This window comes from Panthera onca, chromosome A1 (genome assembly GCF_046562875.1).
Source record: "Panthera onca isolate mPanOnc1 chromosome A1, mPanOnc1 haplotype 2, whole genome shotgun sequence".
NCBI classification, from domain to species: domain Eukaryota; kingdom Metazoa; phylum Chordata; class Mammalia; order Carnivora; family Felidae; genus Panthera; species Panthera onca.
The window spans coordinates 219,207,811-219,230,532 of record NC_138339.1 but is presented as its reverse complement, the minus strand read 5'-3'; the positions used below and the strand labels follow the sequence as shown (position 1 = coordinate 219,230,532).

The window sequence follows — 22,722 nt, the reverse complement described above, 5'->3', positions numbered from 1 at the left end:
TTGGCCATAGAAACTTTGCACAAAACACTTATCATCAGCTCCCTGACGACAAGTGAAGGTTTAGGTACCTTCTGTACTGCTAAACAAGGAGTGTCTTATCCTTCCTTAATTTCTTCTGGGAATGCAAAACCTACCCCAGTAGTACCTTTGCTTTGCTTCCTTTTTTTTTTTTTCTTTTCTTTATCCTAATATCTCTCCTAATTATTGCAGAAATTGTACCTAGAATCTAAATTGGTAGGGAAAGTTTTGTGTAAGTACACAAGGACACCTGCACTTTTAGTAAGAGAAGCTAAGGTTGGGGAGAAATCACAAAACCCCCCTCAGTTTATGACAGCCTTCTCTCTCTTCTCCAGAAGGGAAGCAGATAAAGGCACAGTTCTTCCAGGTTGAAAGTTCCTGGCAAATCATGGGTTTTTAAAATAAATGTTTATTTATTTATTTTGAGAGAGAGAGAGAGAATGGGGGAGGGGCAGAGAGAGAAGGAGAGAAAGAATTCCAAGCAGGCTCTGCACTGTCAGCACAGAGCCCAACACAGAGCTGGATCCCATGAACCATACAATCATGACCTGAGCCGAAATCGAGAGTTGGATGCTTAATCGACTAAGCCACCTAGGTGCCCTGGCAAATCACATTTTTTATTTCCTGACGTCTTATTTACAGAGCACTTGGCTTCTTTTCTTCCTTTTCAGTACTAAAAACTATTCTGATTTATCTTCTATTATTCTCCTTTTTCTATACCTCTATCCAATTCCTTTATTTTACCCCATCCTCTCTTTCCTTCTAATGCCAGAACTCTGTATTTTCCAGGTATCCAACATGTTTTAACTGTTTTAGCGATTCAAAGTACTAACTATCCTTTTCTTTGGATCATTTAGAGATACCCTATGAAAGACACCCTTCCTAAATGTTCCAATGTGTTGCTAACAAAGTGGAAGTGTTGCAGGAGAAGGTTCTCAATGTTTCTTGTTAATTTTTGGTTGTTGAATATAGGTAAGATACTTTATACTTTGGCAAATCCAGATTAAATGAGTGCAATTAATGTCAGCTGAATGTAAATGTCAGCTTGAGGTAAGGGAAGAGATGTAAACAAAAATTAGGAATTTATTCTTACATGTAGCACCCTAGGGAGGCAGTTTGCAGAGTGGTTAAGAACTAAGACCCTAGAGCCAGACTGCCTGGGTTTGAGTGCAGCTTTATCCCTTACTGACTGTGTGACTTTGGGCACCTTTCTTATCTTTTCTGTGCCTCGGCTTCCTCATGTGTAAAGTGGAGGATGCTTTTACCTCATGGGGTTGTTACAAGGATTAAATTAGTTTATAAAAAGCATTTATTATTGCCCGGTAATAGTAAGCAAAACATAAATATTAGTTACGATGACTCAAAATTACAGTAATGAATAGATCAAGGCCCCAGAAATATTTTTAGTTTTTAGAAGTATGAGTTTTTGTAAGGTTTCTGATTTTTGAAAGATCACAAATGTGGTCTGGAGTACCCCAAGAAAAAAGTTTGGCTTACTAACTGATTAATGAGTTTTTAAAAAAGAAACCATTTTGTGTGACCCAGTACAGAGTGTAAAGTTCACTAACAGGAGATGTCTGGTTGGCATAAAAACCATTAAAGAAAATCCTGAGCATGATGTTAAACTCAACTCGGAAACACATGCTTTACATTATTGTCCTATCAGTTCTCAAGTTCCTGGCATATGTCGCTGAAGCAGACTTTTTTTTTTTTTTTTTCAAGTAGTCATTCTCTCTTATTGCTTTTGACTTAGATAAACGACCTTCTAACTAACTATTGGGAAACTTTTTGTAGGCTTTATTTGTGATTGTTATTTAAAGTGATAGCTGTGAAAGACTGTCAAAATATCTTTAGCATTGTGCTTTTCAAAAAGAAAGGATAATTCCTTTGAAAATAATAATGAAAGGATAATCAAATCCCAGATATAAGAAGGATAAGGTCTGTGAGCTCATGGATGGCATTCATCTGCCAAGACAGGGAAGTCTGTTTTAGGAGCTAACTGGTTTTGCTTGCTTCATACTGCTGAGTCTACTTGAGTTGCTACATTGGGGGCAGAGTGCATTGGGCAGTGGCCCAGCATTTTACTCTTCCAGCCAGGAAAGACTATGGCAATTCTGCTTCTACAGTCATGGCCAATTCATGCCATCTAATAGTCTGGCTTTTCACTGAAGATGTGAGTAACTTGAATGGTCTAAATATTTGTTAAATATTTAATACAAGTACTACTTTTAATAATATTAATGAGGGGCACCTGGGTAGCTCAGTCGGTTAAGCGTCCCACTTGGGCTCAGGTCATGATCTCCTGGAGCTCGAGCCCCTCTGAGCTGTCAGCACAGAACCTGGAGCCTGCTTCAGATTCTGTGTCTTCATCGCTCTGTGCCCCTCCCCCCTTCATGCTGTGTGTGTGTGTGTGTGTGTGTGTGTGTGTGTGTGTGTGTGTCTGTGCGTGTGTGTCTCAAAAAATAAATATAAAAAATTAATAATATTAATGATATTATTAAAACATAATTGATAAATATTAATAAGATTTATGAATAAATATTTTACCTAATAACAACAGCTATTTTGTTATTGTCTATACGTGAATTATGGCAGCTTGTAGCCAATATGGAGTTTAATGAAACATACAAAAATAAAGTGCAAATCTGCATTTTGAATTGAAAGCACATTTAAAAGAATTTCAGCATTTATTATTTTTTTTAAGAATTTCAGCATTTATTACAAGGGTTAGATCTTCATAATTTGAGAGGCAGCATGACCTGGTGGAGCAAATACAGGCTTAGGAGTCAGACTGATGGGCTTTGAATCCTACTTTGTTTATTTCCTAATTATCTGAGGCTACACCAGTTTTTTAATCCCTCTAATCCTATTTCTTCATATAGAGTGGGGACAATATCTACCCAGAAAACTTTCAAGAATTCAACTAGATACATACATGAAAGAGTGCCTACCTCAGGGAATGACATTCGACTCCCCCCTCCCCCCAACGGAAAGAGAACCCAACCCTAATTAAACCCTCAGAATAATGAGCAAGGTTTTCAGTAAAAGAAAAATTTCATGTGTAAAATGATTACCAAGAAAGTACTCTATAGGCAGTGAGAGTCTATCCTCAATCACTTTAATAATCACCTTTAGATATTAATTCTATGGTTAACTAAATCTCAAAGTATAGAATTTGGAGGTTTTCCCTATTGTAATGAAAAGATCATTTGTATAGACTGCAAAGAGACCCAGGACCCAGGAAAAATTCTCTTATTCCTTGGGAGGAAACAAACGAAAACAACAACAAAAAAAAAACTCCATTAAGGATATTTGCACTCAGGTCACTAAAAAGTTATGTATAGGAAACCATTACATATGAAATGGGCATCTTGCATCTGTTTCCCAGAGCCTGAACTTGGGTGAAGCCTCCACGTTGGAAACCATTTTGGGAATAAAGGTTTGAGCCCGGTTAATGCTAGAGGTCATTGAAGACCATCTCCAGGCACCAAGCTTATTTAACAATTTTTTAAAATACAGTTTATTTTATTATTTGTTTTGAGAGAGAGAGAGAGAGAGCGTGTGCACGTGCACGAAAAGGAGAGGGGCAACGAGACAGGGGGAGAAAGAATCCAAAGCAAGCTTTGCACTGTCACCGTGGAGCCCCATACCAGGTTTGAACCCACAAACCATGAGATCATGACCTGAGCCAAAATCAAGAGTAGGATGTTAAACCCACTGAGCCACCCAGGCACCCCTGTATTTAAAGATATGAAATCGACCAGGCACAGATGATGTAAGCAGGCAAAGAGATGACAGATGACCACCCTGTGGGCCTCCTACTTGGAAGCAGAAAGGGGCAGATGGTAGGAACCGAGGTCTTCCTTTGGGGGACCAGACATCCTCGCTCCCTCGGGAGTTCTCTTCACACTCCTAGAAACCCCCAATCCACGAAGAGGGTGAGCTTGGCAGAGGCCCATCAAGCGGTACCTCCCAGAGGTATCCTCCCTGGACGGCCTCCTGGGAGCCCCAACCGCATGGCATCAGGAGCCACGGGACGCGCATCTCTGCACCTAAGCTTGCCGTGGGGGGATGGGAGTGTGTGGAAAACCTCAGCCTGAGCTTGCCGTGGGGGGATGGGAGTGTGTGGAAAACCTCGGGACTTCCACTCCCCCAGCCTGACTTGATTCTGTCGATTCATCCCTAAAGGTAATGTCAAAGTTGGGGGGAACAGTTTTTAAAACGCAGCATCGGACGGTTGCAGACCAGGCGGAGAACCCGACGCCTCGAGCATTGCTCAACATAAGAACTCAAACTTGAAGCCCCGCCGAGGAAAAAACGACCCCGCGCGCAGGCGCACACCGTCCTCCGCCTGCCCGCCCGTCCCGCCCTCTGCCCCTGCTCCGCCTCCAGCCCCGCCCCCTTCTCGACCCCGCCCCTCCCCACGCGCAGATCCTCCGCATCTTCCGCACAGGCCGGCTTCACCTCTGCCTGCACTGCGCCCTCCCGGCGTGGGGCGTCGCTGTATCGGTCTGCGCGCTCGACACAGATACCTCCGGCGCTCGGGCAGGGGCGGGAGGCGGAGCGAAGGCGTAGGGGCGGTGTCACCGCGGGCTTGGGGCGGCCGGCGGCTAGCGGAGGCGGCCGAGTCGGTGGTCCTGGCGTGATGGCTGCCTCGGTGTTCTGCTGCTTGCGGTGCTGCAGGGACGGCGGGACGGGACACATCCCTCTGAAGGAGATGCCGGCGGTGCAGCTGGACACGCAGCACATGGGTAAGGGCCCTCCCTTCTCCAGACCCAACGGCCCACGCCGGGTGGGGCGCGGCGGGTCGGGGGCAGTGAGGGGTCGGAGGGACCACACGCCCACGCGCGGCCCTGCCTCTCAGGGCGCCGCCCTCCGCTCCCTGCTCTCAGTTGCTGCCCTCGACCCCATTTCGTCTCGCGGCGGACTCCACCTCGGCCCTGTTCTGTGTTCAAGGCTACGCAGCCCTGTCTGCCCCTGTCATCGGGAGGTGCTTGTGCGCACCTACCCATTTTCACGGGAATCTCGGAGCTGCCGCCTCCCGAGACTCGTCAGCTGTTCCCGGGTGAGGGGAGCGCCTCTGGTGCTCCGCCTACTGAGTTACTACTAAATTGCCCAAACAGGATTTGTAGCCGCAAATGAATATTAATATAAACATTCTCAGGGGGAAAAAGGGGAGGGGGGAGAAGTAAAAATTGTTCTGAATTTATCAGCGTTTCTAAATTTCAAAGTAAATATAGCATCATTATTTTTTTGATTTAGAATTAAAAGTGAAAGAAAGTAACCTTGATTGCTGGATAAGAAAATAAAAAACTTCACACTGTGTATTTTTTATTTAGGAACAGATGTTGTCATTGTAAAAAATGGAAGAAGAATATGTGGAACAGGAGGTTGTTTAGCCAGTGCCCCTTTACATCAAAACAAAAGCTACTTTGAATTCAAAATCCAGTCCACAGGTCGGTATAATGGTCCTTTACTACTAAAAGTCCTAATTGTTGTAACTATTAAGAGCAGTTCTCGATATATGGAAAAGATTAATGAGGCAATAAAACACGAAACTTACTTGGAAGATCCTTTTTCCTACCCCTCGGGTGGTTCCAGTTAAATTACACTTTAGGTTCAGTTTTCTTATTTGTAAAATGGGATTACAGGAACTGTAATCCTGCTTCACATGAGTTATACCAATGAAAGTGTTTTAAAGACAGGGCACACAGGGTCAGTGTTAGGCACTAGCGTTATTAATGGGTACTAAATGTTTTCTTTGGTCAAGCATATAAGGTGTAGACTCTTGATGTTTTATCTTAGCATAAAATCAATCTTATGATCCGGTTTTTTTTCCTCTTAATTCTTGTTAAGATGCCCAAGTTCATTGTCTTCTGAAGCAATCAGCAAATTTAGAATTCTGATAGAAGGCTAATGTTTATACTTCTCATTAAAAACTTGCAGAGTTTCTTGAATCATACAACACTTCTGCTTGAGTATTATAATAATGATTAGATAACTTGTAGCCATATTGAATATGGGGAAATATATTTTCAAAACTTTATTACAAAAAATTGCTAGTGAAATATAGTATGAATAATGTAAGTATAAGTGTAGAATAGGAAAAGTAGAGGGAAGTAAATCATACTTTTACTCGACAAGCTTGAATGGTATAAAGCATCCTTCTGGAGCTTGTTTTCTAAATTAGTTCAAAATACTGATTTTGCTAAGTATATGAAATAAATATGAATCTGTCCTCCATTCTTTTATAAAATATCTCTGGCTACTAAAATCTTAAGTAAAACAATACCTTTTCTCAAGAAAAGCAAATGTTTTCTAGATCCTTGAATCCAGTACAAATTTTTATGTGGATTTTCTGTAAAGGATGACATCTTCAGTGACATCCCGAGAATACATTGTTGGAGTCTGTAAATTTATCTCGCAATGAAAGCCTGAGGCAGTTATGCCAAAATGTATCACAGCATGCACAGTTCTTTAGGGGTAAGGAGAGTAACCCTGCCTAGAACTGTTGTCCCATGTAATCAATATTATTACCTTCTGTTACTCTTAAAATTGTCCCACTCTGGAGAATAAATTGCATAGTCAGGTTAGGAAGCCCAGACAGTGATATCCAGACATGCAACTTTTTGATAGTCTTGCTCAATTCAGAAAAATTAATCGATTGGCAACATGACCTTGAAACCTTCTTCCATTTATAGATTTTCTCCTAACTGATTTTGATAAAAACTGAGAAGGAAACAGTTTGAGACAAAATCCAGAGCTCTAGGTATTCTGTTTGGCTGCTTAAGGGGAGAGCTGCTTGCTTTAAAATCAGCTTAGACCAAAAGATTTTAAGCCCACTGACTTAAGGCACGGGTAAGAAAATGATTTTACACTTCATCCTTAATTTTCTCCTCTCCATAATTTTGACCAGGTCCTATATTATTTGTCACATATTATATAGATGTAAAAACTAAAGACTAATTTCCCACTTCTCCAAAGTAGTGCTTGACTGGAACCCTAGGCGTTTTAAATTCAACGTGTAGCTTTTTAAAAACATCTTTCAGAGAGTAGTGATGATGATAATAGCTAACATCTAAAAATACTCTGCTTCACTTAACCAATTGTGGGGGGAATACTTACATTGTTATAAGTGCTTTACTTGATTACCTTGCTATATCTTTTAATAACTTTTTGAAGTCCATACTGTTAGAATCCCAAGTTCACAGGTGAGGAAGCAGAGAGAGGTTAAATAACTTGCCCCAGAGGACATAGCTAAGCCAAGGTTTAACCTCGTCCTTACAGCTTCAGGGCCCTCTCTTATCTCCTAGGCTGTACTCCATCTGTTGAGAATATAGGGTAGTTTGCAAACTACTGTTAAAAGATTTGTTTTTTAAAAAAATTAATAAAAAATAGTTTAGTGATAGCGTGCCATTTCTTTTAAAAACAATTTACACTCTCTTAAAAACAACCCCTTGTTTCACATTCTTCAGATTTTGGGGGCATTTAAACTATTATTTTTTAGGAATATGGGGTATTGGCGTCGCAACTCAGAAAGTTAACTTGAATCAGATTCCTCTTGGCCGAGATGCCCACAGTCTGGTGATGAGGAATGATGGAGCCCTATACCACAACAACGAGGAGAAAAATAGGCTGCCAGCAAACAGCCTCCCACAGGAGGGAGACGTGGTGGTGAGTTTTCTTGTGGAGTTGCTTTCCACTGTAAATTATTCAACTTGAACGGCTTTTAGCGTATATAGTTTTGCTTGGGAGTTTGTAGTTTGAATTCCGAAGCACTGGGATTAGATCTAATGAGGTACATGTTCCAGAGAAAGCACTCGATAAAGATGCTGCTGGCTAACCTAACTGCTCTCCTTTCTAGAGCTGCCACTGGCCAGGAAAATTAGTGTGAGCCCTTATTCCCATTCAGGAGAATTAATGACAGCTTGGCTCTTGATCAACATTTCCTGCTTCTCTCACATCAGAGAAATCTTCACCCACAATTTTAAAAGTTTGCTAACCTTCATATTAGAAAATATCAGGGGGGGACACCTGGGTCACTCAGTAGGTTTCGCATCCAACTCTTTGTTGCCATCAGTTTCTTCCAGACTCTTGTTAATGTTGATCTTTTGGCTTCTTCCCATGAATCATGAATGTGTTTAGGCCATTTTGAGTGGTGAATCCTCGGGGCACCTGGGTGGCTCAGTCAGCTAAGCGTCTGACTTCAGCTCAGGTCATGATCTCGCGGTCTGTGAGTCTGAGCCCTACATTGGGCTCTGTGCTGACAGCTCAGAGCCTGGAGCCCAATTCCGATTCTGTGTCTCTCACTGCCCCTCCCCCGCTCACACTCTCTCAAAAAAGAATAAATGTTTAAAAAAAATTTTTTTTAATAGAATGGTGAATCCTTTTCAGAAGGTTTTCAATTTACTTTGCCCAAGTCCTTCAGAGGAATCACTATCTATGGCAGCTGTAGCCTTACAAAATGTATTTCTTAAGTAATAAGACTTGAAATTACTCCTTCATCCATGGGCTACAGAATGGATGCTGTGTTAGCAGGCATGAAAACAGCATTAATCTCACGTACCTTGTCAATGAGCAGTGATATTTTGAAAGGAGCCTTTTGTTCTGAGCAGTGGGTCTCAACTGTGGGCTTAAAATATTCAGTAAACCATGTTGTAAATAGAAGTGCTGTTATCCAGGCTTTGTTGTCCCAGCTATAGAGCACACAGAGTAGATTTAGCATAACTCTTAAAGGCCCTAGGATTTTTGGAATGGTCAATGAGCATTGGCTTCAACTTAAAGTCACCAGCTGCATTAGCCCCCAACGGGAGAGTCAGCCTGTCCTTTGAAGCTTTGAAGTCAGATATTGACTTCTCCTTTCTAGCTATGAAAGTCCTAAATAGCATCTTCTTGCAGTAGAAGGCTGTTTCATCTACACTGAAATCTGTTGTTTGGTGTAGCTGCCTTCACTAATTTTAGCTAGGTCTTCTGGACAACTTGCTGCAGCTTTTGCATGAGCACTTGCTGCTTCACCTTGCACTTTTATGTAATAGAAATGGCCTGTTTCCTTAAACCTCATGAACCAACTTCTGCTAGTTTCACACTTTTCTTCTGTCATTTCCCCACCTCTCTCAGCCTTCATAGAATTGAAGAGAGTTAGGGTCTTGCTCTGTATTAGGGTTTGGGTTAAGGGAGTATTATTATGGCTGATTTGATCTTCTAAGCAGGCACCACAAATTTCTCCATATCAGCAAGAAGGTGTTTCACTTTCTTATCACTTAGATAGTCACTGGAGTAGCACTTTTAATTTTCTTCAGGAACTTTCCTTCGCATCACAACATGGCAAAATTGGTGCGGAAGACCTAGCTTTTGGCCTATCTTGGCTCTCTACATGAGCTTAATCATTTCTGACTTTTGATTTAAAGTGAGAGACATGTGACTTCCTTTCCCTTGAACACTTAGGGGCCACTGTGGGGTTATTAATTGACCCAATTTCAATATCGTGTCTCAGGAAATAAGGATCCCAGAGGAGAAGGAGAGAGACTGGCAACAGCCGGTCAGTGGAGCAGTTAAAACCCACACGTTTATTGTTCAAGCTTTTGGTCTTATATGGGCGTGGTTTGTGGCACCCCAAAATCATTGTAATGATAACATCAAAGATCACTGAATGAAGATCACTGTTACATATAATAATGAAAAAGATTGAAATATTACAAGAATTACCAAAACGCGACCCAGACTTGAAGTGAGAAAATACTATTGGAAAAATGGCACTGATAGAGTTGCCCGACGCTTGGTTGATAGAAACCTTTAATCTGTAAAAAATGCAATATCTGCAAAGTGCAATAAAATAAAGTATGCCTATATTTAATTTGTTATGAACTTCTCTTAATTAAGAGCATTTTATTAGGAGTGTTGATCCTCATTAAACTTAATCTTATTAAACTTCTTCACTTTCAGAACTCTTCAAAGAACTGGACTCAAAATCCTAAGGTTTGATTGTAGAAAAGTTTTTTTGGAAAGCAGGGGATGGAAAGAGTTACATATTGTTAAGACTTCTCTATTTTTATTCCCAACTAGATATATTTAAGTCATTACCAAAGCCACCCTCTTGAAAATGTAATCCAAAGATCCCTTTCTGTCTTTCCCAGTTATTTCTTTTTATATGCTATTATTGAAGAACTTTCTACACAGATTTCAGGCTTTTAGCTATTGATGAGGGACAGAGTCCTAGGATCTCCTTCAGCAAAGGTGCTTTTCTACATAGAACCTTGGGTTCGTGGCTCTGGTACCAAATTGAAAGGAATCTATACATAATGAAGGAGAGTTTCTAATAATAAGATGACACAGGGTAAATCCAGGTTATTGAATTAAAGAACTATACAGTATTCTGGTGAGAATGAAGACAAATGTGGAAAATAAGATTTTTTACCGGGGTCTGATCTTCCATCTCTTCTGCAATTTAAAAAGTATAAAGAACACTTAGTTTTTAAATGGGTAAATTATTGAAAGTGTTGTAGGAGTCAAAAGGCATAAACCATTTTTGAAATCTGTTTTTCCCTGTTCATCTTTTTGAATAGCTGGTTTTGTATTTGTAGATCATTGCCAGATGTCCATAATACAAAACACTCTTACTCAAATGGATATTTCTTGAAAGAGAATCTTGAAGTCAGGTTGAGGCTATCAAGCTGTTTACGCTAAGATGAAATTCAAACATAAGCAAGGATAATCAGTAACAAATGTTTTTCTTTGTTGATGTATTGAACTACTGTGTGCTATTCTTGCCTTCCTATCTCATTCATTGAAATGACTGATACCACAAACTGACAGATTTAAGAATGTCATTTTTAGTCTGTCAGCATTATTAAATTAGACTTTGAGTTTTTGTACCCATCCTGATAAAAGGAGAACCTTAAAAAGGTGAAATATATGAAGAATCAAGAAAAGTAAAACATCACCCTACCATATTACCTTTATCTTCCTAGTTCAAACATTTGAGAAAAAATTTCACCAAATTGCTGACAGTGGCATAGGAAAAGTAGAAATGATTATAAGACAGGAAAAACAATTGCTTCTTAGCCTTTTGGCCAAGATCAAGTGTAGTTTGTTCTTATCAGTTTAGTATAAAACAGGAAAAACATTTTCATATGTGTAGAATTTAAGTCGTATACCATTCTCTGAGGAGAAATCAAGAAAGATAAGCTTTCAACATCTGACCAAATGATTATATTCATACAATAATCATATAATACCCATAGGGCCTCCCACAGCACTAGGAAACATACCTGGCTTAAGCTTATTTTTTTCCTTCTATATGTAGTTTTGAAAAGTGCAAATTATATTCTAAAATTGCATTATTTCAGTTTAATTTCAGAGAAGTTTTTTTGGGGGGGCGGAATTTGAGCCTTTTGTTTATTTATTGTGTGTGTGTATGTGTTTATTTTTTTAATTTACATCCAAATTAGCATATGGTGCAACAGTGATTTCAGGAGTAGATTCCTTAATGCCCTTACCCATTTAGCCCATCCCCCCTCCCACAGCCCCTCCAGTAACCCTCTGTTTGTTCTCCATATTTAAAAGTCTCTTATATTTTGTCCCCTCCCTGTTTTTATATTTTCCCTTCCTTTATGTTCATCTGTTCTGTGTCTTAAAGTCCTCATATGAGTGAAGTCATATGATATTTGTCTTTCTCTGACTAATTTCGCTTAGCATAATACCCTCTAGTTCCATCCACATAGTTGCAAATGGCAAGATTTCATTCTTTTTGATTGCCGAGTGATACTCCATTGTATATATATACCACATCTTTATCCATTCATCCACCGATGGACATTTGGGCTGTTTCCATACTTTGGCTATTGTTGATAGTGCTGCTATAAACATGGGGGTGCATGTGCCCCTTCGAAACAGCACATCTGTATCCCTTGGATACATGCCTAGTAGTGCAATTTCTGGGTCGTAGGGTAGTTCTATTTTTAGTTTTTTGAGGAACCTCCATAGTGTTTTCCAGAGTAGCTGCACCAGCTTGCATTCCCACCAACAGTGCAAAGACATCCTCTCTCTCTCTGCATCTTTGCCAACATCTTTTGTTGCCTGAATTGTTAATGTTAGCCATTCTGACAGGTGTGAGGTGGTATCTCATTGTGGTTTCGATTTGTATTTCCCTGATGATAAGTGATGTTGAGCATTTTTTCATGTGTCAGCCATCTGGATGTCTTCTTTGCAGAAGTGTCTGTTCATGTCTTTTGCCCATTTCTTCACTGGACTATTTGTTTTTTGGGTGTTGAGTTTGAGAAGTTCTTTATAGATTTTGGATACTGACCCTTTATCTGATATGTTGTTTGCAAATATCTTCTCCCATTCTGTCGGTTGCCTTTTAGTTTTGCTGATTGTTTCCTTCGGTGTGCAGAAGCTTTTTATTTTGATGAGGTCCCAGTTTCAGAGAAGTTTTATAACCATTCTATGTAATAATAATAACATTACTAATAATAGCAAATGCTTTTCTCTAGAATTTATTATAGGCCTGGCACTGTTCTAAATGCCTGGCAGGGTTTAAATTTTTTAATCCTCATAATGACTCTATAACATAGATGGTATTATTATCACCATTTTACAGATTAGGGGGAAGTTAAGTAACTTCTTGTATGGAGGGATCCCAGGATTATTATACAGGCAGCTTAATTTCAGAGTCCGTTCACTGAACATGCAAACAATTATTGATAAATGCATAAAACGTGTCAGATTTTTTGGTATCATTATGGTGGAATCAGACCTAGTTTCTAGATCATAAAAAGGACAGATTAAATTAGAAATAGTTGGAACTAAACCCTGCCAGTAGGAGTTGGGGGTTCTCATATCCTTTCTCACTTCTTTCTTTGGTATTGGGACCTTACCATTATGCTGCAGGTTTGGGCTTTAAAATTTGCTTGCTGGCAGTATATGCTGCCACCAGGTGGTGAAGGGTGCCTAGATTACAGGCCTGATGTCCCGTAAGGTAGTCCTCTAAAGAGAGGACACATTGTTTTTATGTAATTTTGTTTTTGTTTTTTGAATGAAAAAAGGCCTCTTCATTACAGAAACTAATCCCAGCTATCATTTAACTTTATAATTATATTTAAATACATAAACTGAAATGAAACAAAGACTGCAAAAACTGTCTCTTTCAATATTTTGTAACTTAATAAATTATTATTTAACCGTGGCTTTGCTAAGGTTTGAGGAGAATCTTTTATAGCACTTAACGCACTGACTCATCTGGACCTTTGTTGTTTTAACTGGAAAGTGAGGGAAGTTAAGACTAGATCATGTGTCAGATCTTTTTCTACCTCTAAAATATATCCATAGTCAGGGGGTGCCTGGGTGGCTCAGTCGGTTGGGCGTCCGACTTCAGCTCAGGTCATGATCTCACGGTTTGTGAGTTCAAACCCCGCATCGGACTCTGTGCTGACAGCTCAGAGCCTGGAGCCTGCTTTGGATTCTGTGTGTGTCTCTCTCTCTGCCCCTCCCCTGCTCATGCTCTGTCTCTATCTTTCAATAATGAATAAATGACAAAAAAATTTAAAAAATAAAAAAAAATAATAAAATAAAATATATCCACAGTCAGAATTCCTTGGAGCAGTTGCTTGTTGGTCTGATGATGATTTTTCTACTGAAAGAACTGTTTACTTAATTTTTCAAAGAAAAGCTGTCTGTCATCAGGTAGTAACTATGACATTAAGTTTTAAAGAGAGGTAGTATGGCATGGCAAGTAGGGTATTCTGAGGCCATACTGCGTGGGTTTTAATCCCAGCTCTGCCACCTCCTAACTCTCTAACCTTATGTAAGTTATTTAACCTTTTTGTGCCTTAGCTATTTCATCTATAAAATGGGGATGATAATAATAATACCCATCTTGTTGTGAGGATCAAATGATTAAACATGAAGTACTTAGAACAGTGCTTGGTAGATAATACAGGCTTTTTAAGTGTTTTCCAGCATTTTAATGTATGTATTAATAATAATTGTTAGTATTCATCGTGACTTTTGTACCATCAATAATGTATAGATACACAGAGTGATCTATTTTTATTCTACTTTTTTTTCTTAGTCTTTTGAGCTGTTGTTTTTCTGTTTTTAGCTGGGTACTAACTACCAGTTATAGTCCATTGTAAGCACTAGCTTCACTTTGGTAATACATTTTGACATATACGAGAGCAAGGTAAACAGATATGGAAATGTATTTCTTTTCAGAAATAAGTTGAAGACACTTCTTCACAACTTGAGAACAGTGACAGGTAGTAAGCCCTAATGCTAAAAACCTCATTGTTTTCCCCCCTTAAGATCAAATTCTATAGAGAGAGAGCAGTGTTTTCTCTATGAGTTTTCAAGGCCTCTCTGTGCATGGTAGGCAGTACTTATATCATCTTAATATTAAGAATATAAAATGCAGATTATCTGAATATAATAACTCAGACTCCAAATTGTTCCTCATTTGTTTTACCTCTGATGTGAACTCTTGGGACTTTACATGACTTTGCCCCCACATAATCACCACTAATTTTTTTTAGCTCAGTTCAAGTAGAACTCTACCAAATTGTAAACCCTTAATGAAAGCTATTGTGACACCTTACTTTAATTTTTTCCATGCTTCCCAGTAGTGCTTTTTGACTATTTAGGCTTTTTTATTGGAACATTTATATTTTTACTTTTTAACATTTTTTTTCCTTCCTAGGGTATTACATATGACCATGTAGAATTAAATGTATATTTGAATGGAAAAAATATGCATTGTCCAGCATCAGGTATACGAGGGACAGTGTATCCGGTTGTTTATGGTAAGCTAAAATATTTCTAAATATTATTATATATGTTAACTTTTACTCGACATTTTCCTTAACTTAATAACTGTCATTCAAAAATCTGGACAAGTTGGGGTGCCTGCGTGGCTCATTTGGTTGAGTGTCCAACTCTTGATTTAAGCTCAGGTCATGATCTCACTGTTCATAAGTTCGAATCTCACTTTGGGCTCCGTGCTGACAGTGCAGAGCCTACTTGTGATTCTCTCTCTCTCTGCCCCTTTCTCTGCCCCTCTCTGGCTCTCTCTCTCTCTCTCAAAATAAATAAATAAACTTAAAAAAAAATCTGGACAAGTTAATAAGGACCTTTTTTTTATGAAATGTACTGAGTAGGATACTATAATCCCACTTTGCAGTACTAAGGAAGCTTTTTATTCCCCATGTATTAAAAAACTGCCCAAAACATTTATATAATTAAATATATAATAACCATATTCCCTTTTTGAATCATGTATTCATATATTCTAGAACATTCCAAAAAGCTTTACTGAATTTACAAAGCTCTTTCTGCCAGTTATTAGGGAGATTTAGGTTACCAAGAAATGTAATTGTAAAGAATATTGTGGAACTATAGATAGGAATTTTATGTAGATTGACCATTAGTCACCTTTGTAAAATTACCTAAATGTTAAAACTCTTTTGAGAGAGAGAGAAAGTTGTGACTTTGAATAGCATTGATATGTATGTATTATAATTTCTGTACAAGTATATCCCTTCAAGAATTGGGTTACTTAAGAGATGACTCTATACCATTTAATTACTTTAATTTTTATTACAGAAAATTTCAAACGTGTAGAAGTAAAATAGTATAATGAAAGCTCATGTACCCATCACCCAGCTTCAAACAATTATCAACTTGGAGCCAGTAACGCTTCATCTACCCCCTAATACTGATACTCCTCCTGTTTTTCACCTTCCCTCCTTGGATTATTTTGAAGTAAATGTCAGATGTTATATATCATTTTATTCATAAATATTTAGTATGTATCTCTAAAAAGGAAGGTGTCTCTCTTTATAGAAAATAACAAACATAAGCACAGTGCCTTTGTCACTATTCTGCTTTATTTTTTATGTTCCCAACTTTAAAGCAACAAGTATCTGATTTTTCTGCCTGTGGTTTTAGTAGATCTAAAAGTATTTTCTCATTTAATTACTTTAAATTTTTAGATTTGAGCTATAATAAAAACTAATTACTAATTTTTATAGTAATTTATTAGAAAGGTAGCAGTGTTAGTGATGACAGACTGGGACATCAGAAAAGTATTCAAATAGCAAATGTAAATATTTAATAATAGGATAATAATAACCAAAGCCTATGCTTTACTTTTTTTTAACTTTTTTTTTCTTTAATGTTTGTTTATTTTTGAGAGAGAGAGAGAGAGAGACAGAGTGTGAACAGGGGAGGGGCAGGGAGAGAGGGAGACACAGAATCTGAAGCAGGCTCCAGGCTCTGAGCTGTCAGCACAGAGCCTGACACAGGGCTCGAACCCACGGACCGACCGTGAGACCATGACCTGAGCCGAAGTCGGACGCTCAACCGACTGAGCCACCCAGGCACCCCATATGCTTTACTTTTTAGTTAAGGTTTTCATTAGTCTTCTTTTCTCCTAAAAATTACTTTCCAGTGATTTTACCTTCTCTGTCTTTGCATGTAAAAGTGTATTTTTAAGTCTGATTTCAGTTAGTTTCCTTGCCATATTGCGCAAGCCTAAAAGCATTTCCTTTATTTACTTAAATAATTGGAAATGTAGCTTAATATTCTAAAAAACTGAGTCTGAAATAAATATCAGTAGAATGAATTACACAAATGAGTTTAGCAAATAAAATTTTTATTCCAAATTATTTCTTTGATTCAGCATAATTTTTAATGTAGTAAAGTTATAGATAGTAAATAATGTATATTTTATAAATTGACATTAGTAAATTAGTCAAATTAAGCCAAATATTTTAATAGTTTGTTACTATCACAGATAAAAATAAAACTTAAGGGGCACCTGGCTGGCTCAGTTGGTAGAGTATCGAACTCTTAATCTCACGGTCGTGAGTTTGAGTCCCATGTTGGGTATAGAGATTACTTAAAAATAAATAAATATGGGGCGTCTGGGTGGCTCAGTCGGTTAAGCGTCCAGCTTCAGCTCAGGTCATGATCTTACAGTTCGTGGGTTCGAGCCCCGCATCGGGCTCAGAGCCTGGAGCCTGTTTCTGATACGGTGTCTCCCTTTCTCTCTGCCCCTCCCCTGCTCACGCTCTGTCTCTCTCTGGCTCTCAAAAATAACTAACTAACCATCTTAAATTCCTTTATCCTTTATCCCTCCTTCCCATCTCTAAACCTAGATCCATCCAGTCATTCATTTTGTCAGCTCTTAACACAGAACTTACGGAGAGGAAAAAAACATGTCACACTCAAAAAGAGTGTCATTACAAAGTTATGACTTCCAGCCTAAGCTGTCAACGTTTTTTGACAATTCTTTTACATTCTGTACATTGACTATGCTTCTTGAATTCCCTCCTCATTCTCCACAGATGACCTTACCTTTAACTTTATAAAGAATGAGGCTATTAATGGTGCACTCCACCTTCCCAGCCTTACCCTCCTAAAGCTTTTCTGGATCAGATCCAATCTTGCCTTCTTTCTGTCCCATCTTAGGTGAAGTGGTATGTTTCATGTTAAATAAACAGTGTATAGTCTGGATTTCAAACTCCCCAACTCTGGGACTTCACTTTGTCAGTTATTTCACTTATATCTCCTGTCAGGAACCTCTCTCTTCAATGCCTATGAAAATTCTGAGTCATCCTTATCCCCCAAAACCCTTCCTAAATTCGTATCCCTCATTAGCCCTCTATTTACCCTGCTTTCTATGGCTTCATTTCTACGCCATATGCTGTATCATTCAGTAGTTCTTCAGCCCTGTCTGACTGCCTTCAGCACCACTTCACTGAAACCACCCTTGTTAAAATCTCTAGTGGCTTCATGAATGTCAAATTCAGTACTTAACTTTTTCCTGCATTTATTATGAAATACAAATAGTTTAGTAATGTGCATTAATCATATTTCTGTAGTTTAACAAGTAGCTATGAAGTGAACATTCATATTATTACCACAGTCAACATCATGAGTATATTCATCCCTCCTAAAAGTTTCCTTCTGTTCCTTTATAATCCCTCCTGCTCGCCTCTCCCACCCCAGCCCCAACCAAGCAATGCCCTGATCTACTTTCTGTCACCACCGATTATCTGAATCATAAGTTTGTATTATTCTTTTTTTCTCTGGCTTATCTCAGCATAATTATTTTGAGATTGATCTACATGGTAGCATGTATCAATAATTTCATTCATTTTAGTTGCCAAGTAGTATATATGGTTCATTGTGTGCTTATATCACAATTTGTTTTTCTCTTCCCCTGTTAATGGATATTTAGGTTTTTTCCAGTTTGGGGCCATTACAAATAAAGCTGCTATGATCAACATTCATGTACAAGTCTTTGTGTGGATATATACATTTATTTCTCTTTGGTAAATGCTGGCAAAAACATGTAGAAGGGCGCCTGGGTGGCTTAGGCAGTTAAGTGTCCAACTCTTGATTTCTTCTCAGGTCATGATCTCATGGTTCATGAGATCAAGCCTCATGTTGGGCTATGCACGGACAGCATGGAGCCTACTTGGGATTCTCTCTCTCCCTCTCTCCCTGCTCCTCCCTGACTTACACTCTTTTTCTCTCTCAAAATAAATAAACATTAAAAAAAAATGTAGAAGCTGAATAAGGACTGCAGTCTAGTTAACAGTACTGTATTGATGTCAGTTTTCTGGTCTTGAGATCATACTGTAGTTATGAGCCTATTACCATTAGAGGAAGCTGGATGAAGGGTACATAGAACTCTTACTATTTTTGCAACTTTTTTGAATCTATAATTACTTCAAAATAAAACAATTTTTAAAAAGTAATACATTTTAATGTATAAAATTAAGAAAATACAGGTAGGCAAATAAGGAAAAAGTTAAGTACTCTTATTCACACTAATTATTAGTAATATTTTGATATATATCCTTTCATTGTTTTTGATAGATTTGGTTTTACATTGTGGTTATTTTTATCAAGTAGGATTATGTTTTGTAACCTGGACAGCAGATGTATTTATTCTTTTTGCCTGTTAACACTATGATATTATAAAGACAGTTTATTTTATAATTGTGTATTCTTTCTAATTAAGGTTTCTAATTTCTTTCTTTCTTTTTCTGTCTCTAGTTGATGACAGTGCAATTTTGGATTGCCAGTTCAGTGAATTTTATCACACTCCTCCACCTGGTTTTGAAAAAATATTATTTGAACAGCAGATCTTCTGAGTGTATTTGTTTTTGAAACTTGTGTTTCTGCACTTTTAAAAGTGTTTACCATTTAATAAAGCTTTACCTGACCTGTAGATGAAAATATATTCTTAAAAATATGCTTGTTAATGTTGTTTAAGGAACCAGTGTATTCAAGATACCATCTGGAAGTTGTGATTTAAAATACTTCTGTTTTGTGAGATGAAATCTGCATTTTGGACAGTTTATTTAATTGTTATTTAAATAAATATAACTGTGGGTTTAATTAACAGTATTAAGTAGAAATATGTATATAGATATTTAAAAGGGAATCTTTCTTATGTAAAGTATTTGTTTTTATAATAGAGATGTAGAATTGGGTGGGTTTTTCTCATTCTGAAATTTAGACCTCATTATTTTAAGTCTGCAGTCTAATAATTTTGTGTCTCAGTGTTCTTTTTTATACAGAGGATAACAAAGTGACAGAAAATATATCATTGGGAACTTCTTTTTTGGTGATTTATTTACTGTAAAACGTACCACTTTTCTTAAACTTTAAATTGTTTATTTTGTTTGTATGTCATTGCTTTTGATTTGCTTTGTGAAAGGAGATAAATGTTTCGGTAACTGTCAGAGCATTTTGTTGAAGACCATCATGCTGTGTTACTTCAGTACCAGAGTAAGTAGTGGTTGATTGGTGATGTAGTATACACTGGCGGACATTTAGAATAGTATGCTGCTTTAAACTTAAATATAATGAGATTATTCTTTTAAGGACTTTTATTTAAATATGTGTTTTTCTGTAAGGAATAATAAAATAATAGTAATTAAGGAATATTTAGTACTATACTAAATACATGTTCTTCCTGTTTTGTTAAGTATACATTAAATTCACTTCATCCTTGATTATTTCAGAAGTTCAGAGATCAGCGAATCCTCTCTGTGACCTTGAGCCTTTGCCAAGTCTTCAGTTAAGATTCCTTTAATGCTCTACTAACCTGAATTAATCACTGTACTCAGTGATGGGTACAGTTTCCTTTTCTAGAGAGCATGCCAAGGATGTGTACATTTCCCTCCTTTGGCAACAAGTACAAAGTGTGTTGTGCTCGAAAAACATGGGCATTAGAATCAGAGATCTGAACTTATCTAATCCCATTACCTCCTCAGCTGAGTTCCTTAGCTTCCCTGAGCTCAGGTTCCCCATTTATAAAAGGGATACTCATACTTGCTTGATAAGATTCTGTAACTAATTAAGCTAATATCTGAAAAACATCTGAATCATCATAGGCACTTAATAAATGTAGCTTCCTTGTTGACTCTTAAGAAGTGGTTTTCATAGTGTTCTCAGACATCAGCACCGCCTGGGAACTTTATAGAAATGCACATTCTCAGACCCTGCCCCAGACCTACTGAATCAGAAACTGCCAGGAACAGCACCCAGGAATCTATGTTTGAATAAGCCTTTCAGGCGATTCTAATACATGCTAAAGTTTGAGAACCACTGCTCAGGAGAGAATGATTTCCTACTATAAAATTTCTAAAGATTTAAGGCTATTTTTGACCCATAGGCAAGAGAATCCTACACAGTGTTTATTGTTTGTTTGGTAGATAAAAATGTGACAATATGCTTTGAAAACATAAATATACTTAAGTAAATTTATATACAACCTAAATTTACCTCTGAAGATACAGAATTGAACTAACTATATTATTTATGCATTTTTGTCTGATGTTCTGTCTTAATTTGTAAAGAACATGGTTACTTTGGAAAGCAAATTAAAATGACTACTGTTTGCTGTCTTTATTAATGTTATCTACCTCTTAGTTATTTTTTTTAAAAAGCCAACCTTTTTTTAATCATATTTTTTTCTCAAGGCTATCTTTTCTGCCTCTAGTCATACAAAATAGGCACAATACTAAAAATGATGCATGGGTTACGTCCTCGGCAACAGTTTGATGAAGTATAGATGTGTGTTTTTACTTTTTTTTTTTTTTTTTAATTTTTTTAACGTTTATTTATTTTTGAGACAGAGAGAGACAGAGCATGAACAGGGGAGGGGCAGAGAGAGGGGGAGACACAGAATCTGAAACAGGCTCCAGGCTCTGAGCTGTCAGCACAGAGCCCGACGCGGGGCTCGAACTCACAGACCATGAGATCATGACCTGAGCCAAAGTCGGACGCTTAACCGACCAAGCCACCCAGGCACCCCAAGATGTGTGTTTTTAATCTGCAGGTATCTAAGTCCTCTTAGGAAAATTACCTCCCTAAACCTATAACCTCAGTCTAACCTTGAGAAAAACTTCAAATTCCAGTAGAGGGACATCCTATAAAATACTTGAGCAGTACTTCTCCAAACTGTCAAGGTCATCAAAAACAAAGTTGGAGAAACTGTCATACCCAAGAGGAGCCGAGTCCAAGGGGATATAACAAGTAAATGTAATGTGGGATCCAGGGACAGAAAAAAGACATTAGGTAAAAACTCTAAGGAAATATGAATAATCCATGGATTTTAATAAAGTATCAATATTCATTTATTAACTGTAAATGAATAAATACATTTATCCTGTAAGATGTTTATAATGGGAGAGACAGAGAGGGGATATATAGAAACTACTACCTTATCAATTTTCCTGTAAATCTAAACTAAAATAAAAAATAAAGTCTTAAAAAATTACATTGAGCTCAGAGAAACTCAAAAATAAAGCCTTTCATGAAGCCATCATGAAGAATATTAGTACGGTATAAACCCATAGCTTAAATATTTAATGATAGCTAAATATAGACATAGATGGAACATAAAACACAAATACCTGCATTTGTTCCTGGCTAAAGAGACCATGCCCAGTGTCTTTCTGTATACTGCAGAAATCCATTTGTACTAGTGTAGTTTTCTATAGGTTGAAAATCAATGATTTATTATCCATGTTACTTCAGTAATTTCAGTATTAAGGATTTGTAATGTTAGATATGTGAAACAAAATAGTTTTTTTTAGATATCAATTATCTTTTTCCCTTCAATTTTATTTTTTTTATTTTCCATAATGTATTTTTTTAATAATTTAATAATTTAATCCAAATTAGCACATGGTGCAACAACGATTTCAGGAGTAGATTCCTCAATGCTCCTTACCCATTTAGCCCATTCCCTTCCCACAACCCCTCTAGCAACCCTCTGTTTGTTCTCTAAGAGTCTCTTATGTTTTGTCCCCCTCCCTGTTTTTATATTATTTTTTGTTTCCTTTCCCTTGTGTTCATCTGTTTTGTATCTTAAGTCCTCATATGAGTGAAGTCATATGATACTGGTCTTTGTCTAATTTCGCTTAGCTGAAACAAAATCTTTTCATCAGTTTACATACTATAAACCAGAAAAAGTTTGGTTTTTAATTGCCTTTGGCTCATTAGTTAAGATAATTTGAACATATTTTAACTTGGATTACAGACTATTATAAATTAATTTGAGAATGGTAGAAAACAATTTGACTTAGGGCTTTTCTAAATCATTAACAAAAACAGACATATGCATGATATTGTTGCTCAGATATTGTTAACTATTTATTTTCTAACGTAAGTCTAGATATGGACCAG

General features: G+C 37.5%; 1 protein-coding gene and 1 pseudogene across 1 annotated transcript; both read left to right on the top strand.

The window, feature by feature from the left end:
- The first annotated feature begins 4,491 nt into the window (after window positions 1-4,491).
- On the top strand, window positions 4,492-20,944 carry SPRYD7 (SPRY domain containing 7). Its single transcript, XM_060637232.3, has 5 exons — window positions 4,492-4,769; window positions 5,358-5,474; window positions 7,526-7,692; window positions 14,711-14,813; window positions 19,078-20,944. The coding sequence occupies exons 1-5, from the start codon at window positions 4,664-4,666 to the stop codon at window positions 19,173-19,175; spliced, it is 591 nt and encodes a 196-aa protein (XP_060493215.1). The 5' UTR covers window positions 4,492-4,663; the 3' UTR covers window positions 19,176-20,944.
- Window positions 11,068-11,176, top strand: LOC132682653 (U2 spliceosomal RNA; annotated as a pseudogene).
- Window positions 20,945-22,722: the final 1,778 nt, after the last annotated feature.